Source organism: Cnephaeus nilssonii (assembly GCF_951640355.1).
Source record: "Cnephaeus nilssonii genome assembly, chromosome: 10".
NCBI classification, from domain to species: Eukaryota; Metazoa; Chordata; class Mammalia; order Chiroptera; family Vespertilionidae; genus Cnephaeus; species Cnephaeus nilssonii.
This window is the reverse complement of record NC_137081.1, coordinates 31,436,106-31,444,851: the sequence shown is the minus strand read 5'-3', so window position 1 is coordinate 31,444,851 and position 8,746 is coordinate 31,436,106. Positions and strand designations below refer to the sequence as shown.

The 8,746-nt window shown below is 61.6% G+C and overlaps 1 protein-coding gene across 2 annotated transcripts; it reads left to right on the top strand.

Moving 5' to 3' along the window:
* Window positions 1-1,108: 1,108 nt before the first annotated feature.
* Window positions 1,109-8,307, top strand: ECEL1 (endothelin converting enzyme like 1; the record flags this gene model as incomplete). 2 transcript variants are annotated; one of them, XM_079783290.1, is made up of 17 exons in its annotated part: window positions 1,109-1,894; window positions 2,515-2,583; window positions 2,691-2,801; window positions 2,882-2,974; window positions 3,143-3,267; window positions 3,909-4,131; window positions 4,636-4,734; window positions 4,969-5,043; window positions 5,256-5,353; window positions 5,651-5,709; window positions 5,783-5,834; window positions 6,384-6,451; window positions 6,597-6,721; window positions 7,051-7,116; window positions 7,484-7,579; window positions 7,761-7,837; window positions 7,951-8,307. In XM_079783290.1, 17 exons carry the CDS (start codon window positions 1,109-1,111, stop codon window positions 8,048-8,050), a joined length of 2,322 nt encoding a protein of 773 aa, XP_079639416.1. In that variant the 3' UTR covers window positions 8,051-8,307. The 2 variants fall into 2 exon arrangements, with proteins under 2 accessions (XP_079639416.1, XP_079639415.1); XM_079783289.1 differs by having other exon boundaries at window positions 5,256-5,359.
* Window positions 8,308-8,746: the final 439 nt, after the last annotated feature.

Sequence of the window (8,746 nt, the reverse complement as noted above, 5' to 3'; positions counted from 1 at the left end):
TGCGGCTCGGGCTCGGACTCGGGCTCGGGTTCGGGCTCAACCCGTTCTGATCCCGCTCGGCCCGGTGCGCACCTGATGGGTAAGTGGCACTCGGTCTTCTGCTGCCGCGGCCACCAACGCAGCCACCTCCGCCGCCGCGGCGAGCCTCTAGGCTTTGTCTGCGTCCTCGCAGCTCTCTCTCCGGCTGCGGCTGCGACTCCCGGGCTCTGCTCTCTGGCTCCGCGGACTGTGCGGCGCGGTGCGGTAGGCTGGGCGTCCAGACCTCGGGGCGCGCGGAGCCGGCTCCCTCCACGCTAGGGGTGAAACTTCGCCCAAGTTTGGGTTCCAAGGAGAACCTGTTGAAGCCGGGAGTAGCCCAGGCAGGACGGGGAGCTGGAGACGGTACTGGGTCCTGGTTCGTAGGACCGTCGGGGGTTCCTCCTCTTTCCGGGCCAGACGGCAGACGACGCTTGAGAAAGGGGCATTCTAGCTATCGAACAGAAGGAGACGGGGCTGGGGGTCGCCCTGCTGACATCCGAGAGGGCAGTTTGTTTTTTTCAACCGCTTTCTCGAACGTCTAATTGCGGGGAGCTGAAGGCGGCTTCAGTGTCCGCATAGACGCTCTCCCGACCGCACCTCCTTTCTCCAGCTTCCGCTTTCCCCCTCCCCCACCGGCCTTGACCGGAGCAGGTCTTGCACAAGAAAGGCTACGGTCAGAGAAACAGTCTTTCATTGAAGGCCTACTACGTGCCAGGCCCCGTGCCTGGTGCTCCCAGCTTTCCACCTGGAGCCTCCTAAATCTGCGACGGGCATAGTTGTTCAGGGAAAGAAGAGACAGGTCAAAGGATGCATAGGTGGGAAGTGGTGGCCACTCCGAGCCTTCCCCTTCCCTCGTTCTCCTTTTGGCGCAGGGAGGCCAGGCGTCAGGTCTGCTCGCTGTTGGGGAGTCCCAGCCTCTGGACCCAGGCCTGCACCCCTTCCGTCGGGCCCCAATGCCTCGCTAAGCCTGCATCTACCCCTCCTGTAGCTGCGGCCCAGGGAGCCATGCGGAGGCCAGACAGAAGGCCGGTGGCCCGGTGCATCCTGTAGCGGAGATCGCCAAGGGCTGCAGGGTGGCGCCGGCCGCGCCATGGAGGCCCCGTATTCAATGACTGCGCACTACGACGAGTTCCAGGAGGTCAAGTACGTGAGCCGGTGCGGCACGGGGGGCGCGCGCGGGACCTCGCTGCCCCCTGGCTTCCCGTTGGGCGCTGGGCGCAGCGCCTCCGGGACACGGGCCGGGCTGCCACGCTGGAACCGGCGCGAGGTTTGCCTGCTGTCCGGGCTGGTGTTCGCCGCCGGCCTTTGCGCCATCCTAGCCGCCATGCTGGCGCTCAAGTACCTGGGCCCGGGCGCGGCGGGCAGCGGAGCCTGCTCGGAGGGCTGCCCCGAACGCAAGGCCTTCGCGCGTGCCGCCCGCTTCCTGGCCGCCAACCTGGACACCAGCATAGACCCGTGTCAGGACTTCTATTCCTTCGCGTGTGGTGGCTGGCTACGGCGCCACGCCATCCCCGACGACAAGCTCACCTACGGCACCATCGCGGCCATCGGCGAGCAGAACGAGGAGCGCCTGCAGCGCCTGCTGGCGCGGCCCGGGGGTGGGCCGGGTGGCGCGGCCCAGCGCAAGGTGCGCGCCTTCTTCCGCTCGTGCCTCGACATGCGCGAGATCGAGAGGCTCGGCCCGAGGCCCATGCTTGAGGTCATCGAGGACTGCGGAGGCTGGGACCTGGGTGGCGCCGCCGAGCGCCCGGGGTCCTCGGGACACTGGGACCTCAACCGGCTGCTGTACAAGGCGCAGGGCGTGTACAGCGCCGCCGCGCTGTTTTCACTCACCGTTAACCTGGACGACAGGAACTCCTCACGCTATGTCATCCGCGTGAGTGTCCCCCGCTCCTCAGGTACCCGCCAGCGGCCCGGAACCCGGGGTGCTGGCCCGCTTCCCATAGACCCATCCCGGAGGGGAGGAGGGAAAAGAGGAAGGGAGCGTGCGCTGGCAGAGCACGGGAGGAGGGCGCAAGTAATTTCCCTGGAGTAATTGCGGTGTTTAGCGGAGCCGCGGGAGCTGCAATTTCCCAGCCCTCTTGCCGGCTCCGTGAGCACGGAAGGAGGTGTGTGCCCTTGAGCCCGGCGGGGCTGGGGCAGGCCAGATGCTGGGCCCTAAATGTCAATACCTCCTTGCCAGTGCTCCTCACAGGTGGAGAAAGGGAAGGCTTTACAGGAAGTGGGGGTGGGGGTAGGGGTGGGGATAGGGGTGGGGGTGGAGGTGGGGAGGCGGGGACTTCCCCTCTATCATCCCCAAGCTACCCCAGGCTAGACCGGTAGAGGTATGGGCGTCTACGCCCTCTGCTCTGGATAGAGGGAGGGGCTAATGTCTTTGTGCCCCTGGGGTTGTGACAATGGATGTCTTGCTATTTGGGCATTTGAGTGGGAATTCAGTTCCTTTGCTTGAACCTGGCTTGTTAACCTCTGACCTCTGACCCCCACCTCTCTCTCCAGATTGACCAGGATGGGCTCACTCTACCGGAGAGGACCCTGTACTTAGCTCAGGATGAGGACAGTGAGAAGGTGTGGGGGCAATGGGGTGGGGTTGCAGGGAAGGCCTGAGGCTGGGAGAGGAATGGACCAGGGCCTAGCAATGATCCTCACCCTTGACATGCCCCATCCTGGTGCAGATCCTGGCAGCTTACCGAGTGTTCATGGAGCGCCTGCTCAGCCTCCTGGGTGCCAATGCTGTGGAGCAGAAGGCCCAGGAGATCCTGCAACTGGAGCAGCGGCTGGCCAACGTGAGCAGGGGCACTGCTGTGGGCTGCGGGGAGGGGACCATGGGGCAGGGCTGGGTCAACCTGATCTTCATCCACCCCAGATCACAGTGTCAGAGTATGATGACCTCCGTCGAGACGTCAGCTCCATGTACAACAAGGTGACACTGGGACAGCTGCAGAAGATCACTCCCCATGTGAGTGTGGTCGGGTCCTGGAGGGTGGGGGGTGGGGTGCTGATCCTGAAACTGTTGGGTCATCCCCTCCCCAGGACTCCAGTGTCCTCCTGTGTCTCCCTGACCCCTTCCCTATGCTCTGTGGTCCCTGCCACACCCACACCCACCGCCCCCACCCATGGCCCACAGCTGCAGTGGAAGTGGCTGCTGGACCAGATCTTCCAGGAGGACTTCTCAGAGGACGAGGAGGTGGTGCTGCTGGCCACGGACTACATGCAGCAGGTGTCCCAGCTCATCCGCTCCACACCCCGAAGGTACAACTGCCAATTCCCCATCCCAGGCCCTTCCCCGATACCCCAGACCCATCTTCCTGGTGAGCTATGAGTTCCCACCTCTGTGCAGGAGCCACATGGGGAGGCATGTGAGGAGCACTGGAGAAGGAGTCCTGATCCCTAGGTTCAGACGTGGTTCTCTCACGTCCTCTGTGGAGCCCTGAGTAGGGCTGTGAGTTTCCTGAGTTGCAGTTTCCTCATCCGGGGAGAGTGAGGCTTGAGTGGGTCTGGACATCAGAAAGGACACCCTGGGGAGAGCCTCCCTGCTCTCTGCCCACCTTGGGGAGGAACAGAGGCCTCTCAAGGCCAGCTCTGGGGCACACAGTCACCAGAAGTGCCAACTCTCCCACCCATAGCAAGTCAGAAAATGATGCTGGCCTGTGGCCCGTCAGCATCAGGTGCTCTGCTCCATGGCCAGAATGTGTCCTGCTGTGTGTGTGGACCCAGTCCTCTTCCTGACTAGGCCACTCTAGGTTCTGCCTCCATGTGCCTGGAATGACCCTCACTCCTGGGGGTGCTAGGTCCCACCCTAGGCTCAGGAGTATGGGCGGTAGGATGGTGCATTCGGGTGGCCCAAGCATGTGAGCCTGTCTGGACACCCAGCTCCTTCACCCGGCCCTCAGGATCCTGCACAACTACCTGGTGTGGCGCGTGGTGGTGGTCCTGAGTGAGCATCTGTCACCACCATTTCGAGAGGCTCTGCATGAGTTGGCACGTGAGATGGAGGGGAGTGACAAGCCCCAGGAGCTGGCCCGTGTCTGCCTGGGCCAGGCTAACCGCCACTTTGGCATGGCTCTTGGCGCCCTCTTTGTACATGAACACTTCTCAGCTGCCAGCAAAGCCAAGGTCAGGCTGCCCTGGGCTTGGGGGTGGGGTTACGAGTGTTGAACTGGGCATGGAGTCCTTGTATGGCCTTGGTCTGAGGATGGGGAGCCCCACACATCCCCCTGCAGCTAGGGGCAGCGGGCTCAGTTTAGGGCTCTGCCCTTTCTGAGGCTACAGGCTGGTTTCACCAGGTCTCCTCCCCCAGGAAGCCCACCTGGCCTGTCAGCCAGAGGAGGCCCTCCCCACTAAGCTCCTGCCCATCCTTCTCTGCCATGTCAGTAGGCATGGTTTTAGGAATACATGTGATCATTGCTGGGGCAGTTTGCCCCCTTCCAGGCTGGGAGCTTCTTGTCTGAGGTGCAGGGCCTGGATCCCCACCTCCAAGGTCACCCCTGGGTGCTCAGTACCAGCCCTGAACTTAGAAAGTGGTGCTGAATGATTAGGTGGCCCCTCGTACCAGGTGCTGGGGGCCCAGCTCTAAGCCCTCCTGGGTTGATCCTTGAGCCCTGAGCCCTGACCCTGCAGGTGCAGCAGCTGGTGGAAGACATCAAGTACATCTTGGGCCAGCGCCTGGAGGAGCTGGACTGGATGGATGCTGAGACCAAGGCGGCTGCTCGGGCCAAGGTGAAGTGGGATCCTGTTCCCATTTGTTTGTTCTACATTTATTGAGCACCTCTGAGCACCTAGGGCTGGGATAACAAAGGAGACAAAGGTGCCTTTTATGGAGTTGTCCTGACTCGGTCTGCTCTTCTCCATCCTTGAACTCCACCTCTAAGCTGGAGCTAGAGCTTTCTCTTTGGTGGGTGGGGGGCTATTACCTGAGGCCCTGGCCCACTCTCACTGCCCTCTCGACTATAGCTCCAGTACATGATGGTGATGGTCGGCTACCCAGACTTCCTGCTCAAACCCGAGGCCGTGGACAAGGAGTATGAGGTGGGCTTGCCCCCTGGCCTGTTCCTGTCCAGCCTGACCAGCTGGGTTTCTCCAGGCCCCTGTCCAAGACCTCCAGGGAGCCCACCACCACTGCAATGAAGGAGCCACAGCCAGCCCTCAGCTGATGGACCTTGGGAGGGCATGTGGCCTGCCTGGCACTCATGTGGCCCTGCCCCTGGCCTGCTGCTGAGTTCTGCCTGTCCCCTGTGCAGTTTGAAGTCCACGAGAAGACCTACTTCAAGAACATCTTAAACAGCATCCGCTTTAGCATCCAGCTCTCAGTCAAGAAGATCCGGCAGGAGGTGGATAAGTCCACGTGGGTGCCTGGCCCAGAGCTGGGGGCAGGGAAATGCCATGGAGAGAGGGCACCTTACTAAAGCCAGGAGGCTGGTGGGGCAAACTGCCTCACACCATGCTGGTGCGAGGGGCACAAGGCCTGCACAAGTCGTGGGTGGGGCTATCAGCTTTGGAGATCATTGGGGAGCAGCTTGAGGGAGGCCGGGACATGGCTGTAGGCTGGGCCATCAGAACCGCCTTCAAGAAGTTGGCTAGGAGGGTTGTGGAGGAGTGTGGACCCCCCGCAGCTGACCTCAGCCTTCCTCCACAGGTGGCTGCTTCCTCCACAAGCACTCAATGCCTACTATCTACCCAACAAGAACCAGATGGGTAAGGGGCATGTCCTGAGAGGGGCAGGGCTTGGAGGTGGGCAGGTCTCCTGCTTACCACACCCTCCCTGTAGTGTTCCCTGCTGGTATCCTGCAGCCCACCCTGTATGACCCCGATTTCCCACAGTGAGTACGGAACCTGGCCTTGTCTGCGCGGTGGGTGGGGGCTGCTCAGACTGCTCCAAACCTGGGTGGGTCCAGGAGCCATGACATCTGCAGACCCTGGGTCCTCCTAGTCCTACTTCATCCTTGGTTATTTAGGACATAAGTAGTTTTTTTGTGTTTTTTTTTTTTTCACTTTCTTTGTAATGCCCCATAGTCCCCCCTTACCTAGTTTGAGATTTCATCAGGTGTTTCAAAAGTGGAGCGACCCTAGTGATGAGGGAAAAGGCATATCCCATGTTGGGTGCCTCCGTGTCCCTCCTGCCTCCCTCCTATCCTGCCCCCCCCCCCCCCCCCGCCAGCTCTGTGAGATGTTATTTCATAAAAGGCAGGTGCGCAGGTATAAATCGCCCCTTTTACATATCTCACAAGGAAGCTGAGGCAGGAGTGCCTGGCACCATGCAGACACCACTGGGGTCACCTCCTAGCCTGACCAGGGCCTCCCGGGGCCCGGGCAGCAGGGAGGCACTTTTAGAACACAGGTGGGGCCTGATGCTGCTGCTGTGGGCCCAGGTCTCTGAACTACGGGGGCATTGGCACCATCATCGGGCACGAGCTGACCCATGGCTACGACGACTGGGGTGAGGCCTGTGGGTTGAGGGGATGGTGGCAGTAGGGGGTAGGGTGGTGACGGGCTGATTAAAACTCCACGGGGCCCCTCTGTCCTCAAAGCCTGGGCTCTGGGAGTGAGCATCAATCTCAGCCCATCCTGCCCGTTCCCCACAGGGGGGCAATATGACCGCGCGGGCAACCTGCTGCACTGGTGGACAGAGGCCTCCTACCGCCGCTTCCTGCGCAAGGCTGAGTGCATCGTCCACCTCTACGACAACTTCACTGTCTACAACCAGCGGGTGAGACCCCCTGACCTCCCTCAGCCCCTGGAGCCCAGCTCGGCACGTAACAGGAGCGTGCACACACACATGTACACACATGTGCCCGAACAAACCCTGTGCAGGTCCCTGCACACACACCCAAGGGTGCGTGCACACTCTCACAGACACATAAATGAGCTCACACAGACTCACCAGGGCCACAGGGCACAAAGGGATTGGAGTCCCTCCTAAATCCTCTTGGAAAGGGGAGGACAGGGCAGGGGTAGGGGTGGGCGGGGGCCCGGGTGCAAGGCCTGAGGAAGGTCAGTGGGCCCCATGCAGCCTCCGGCCTTTTCCTTTCTGCGCAGGTGAATGGGAAGCACACACTTGGCGAGAACATCGCAGATATGGGGGGCCTCAAGCTGGCTTACTATGTGAGCTCCTGGGGTTTGGCCCTCCATCCCTTCAGGGGAGGGGTGGGGGCTGGTGGGGACTCAACCAGAGATGTAGCACCTCTTTCTCCCTGTTTTGCTGTCCTCTGGCCTAGGGGGTGCCAGACACGGGGTCCTCAACAAAAGGAGGGACTCCCAGGCCCTGCATTCCAAGAGGAGGGAGGGCTGCCTGGAGGGGTGGTACCTACCTGGGGTTAGCCTTCCTGGGAGGGAGCACAGCTTGGAAAGTGTGGAAGGAGGGAGCTGGGGCCTCAATGTGCAGAGCTGGGGCTGGCTGGGTGGAGGGTAAGTCAGGTTGCCCCACTGTGGGCACTGCAGCTCCAGGCACTTGAACCTCCTGAACCCCCAGGCTTATCAGAAGTGGGTGCGGGAGCATGGCCCAGAGCACCCACTGCACCGGCTCAAGTACACACACAACCAGCTCTTCTTCATTGCCTTCGCCCAGGTGGGCCATGTTGGGGTTGGTAGGTGGTTGGGGGTGGGGACAATGGCTCTGTGGGTTCTGATGGGCGTTTAAGGCCTCATGTGCTGAGGGTTGTGGGAAGGGTGTTGCAGGGCTTGGGCAGTGGACTTCTGGCCTCATCTTCCACTCTCCTCCCCTGCACCCCGCCCTTCCCCGGGCCCAGAATTGGTGCATCAAACGGCGGTCACAGTCCATCTACCTGCAGGTGCTGACCGACAAGCACGCACCTGAGCACTACAGGTATGCTGCTGGGCCTCACCCTCTCCTTGTATCTGGGATAGAAGCAGGTACCTGTGGGAAGGGACAGCTGGGCTAAGCTGGGACCCACACTTTATGAGTCTCTTCCACCCCAGGGTGCTGGGCAGTGTGTCCCAGTTTGAGGAGTTTGGCCGGGCCTTCCATTGCCCCAAAGATTCGCCCATGAACCCTGCTCACAAGTGCTCTGTGTGGTGAGCCGGCCGCTCCCCACCTACCCGCACGCCCCCACTGTCCTGCACGAATTGCCTCCTGCTGGCCACTGGACCTGGCACTGGCCCCAATCTGGGTGCCACCTGCCTTCCCAGCCCCTCCAGGACCTCAGCCCCTGCTGTCCATCACTTCAGGGAGGACTCAGAGCAGGGATGAGGTTGGGCTCTAGGAAGGCCTGGGGAGAGATGCAGGGGTCCCCAGACTTGACTCTAGTCAGCCAGAGCCCGTGGCCAGGCCGGACTCTCCAGGCCCCACCTCTGCTGTGTTCTTGCTGCTATGTCTGGTCAATAAAGCTGCTGTACTGTCAATTCTGCCTCCGGGAAGGTGGGGCTGGAGGAAGGGTCTCCTCTGGGAGGAGGTTCAGGCTCCTAGCACCATCGGGACCCTAGGGGCCTTCTTGTCCCCTCCCAGTGACCTTGGTTGAGCTGCCTCTGTCCTGCCGCCCCAGGCTCTTCTGTCTTTTTCACCAACAACCCATTCCCCCTCCCCCAAGTCCTGCCTAGGCTCCTGCCCAGTTCTGGGGGTGCCCCAGACCAGCCTCGTGAGTACCGGACACGCAGCCCAGTGGTGCCCCATGTCCCACGCCCCACCCAACCCTCTGGCCTAGGATCCTGGCTGGAATTGGAATCCCCAGGCCTAACCCTCTTGCTTGGGTTCCCCAAGTTCCCCAAATCCACTCAA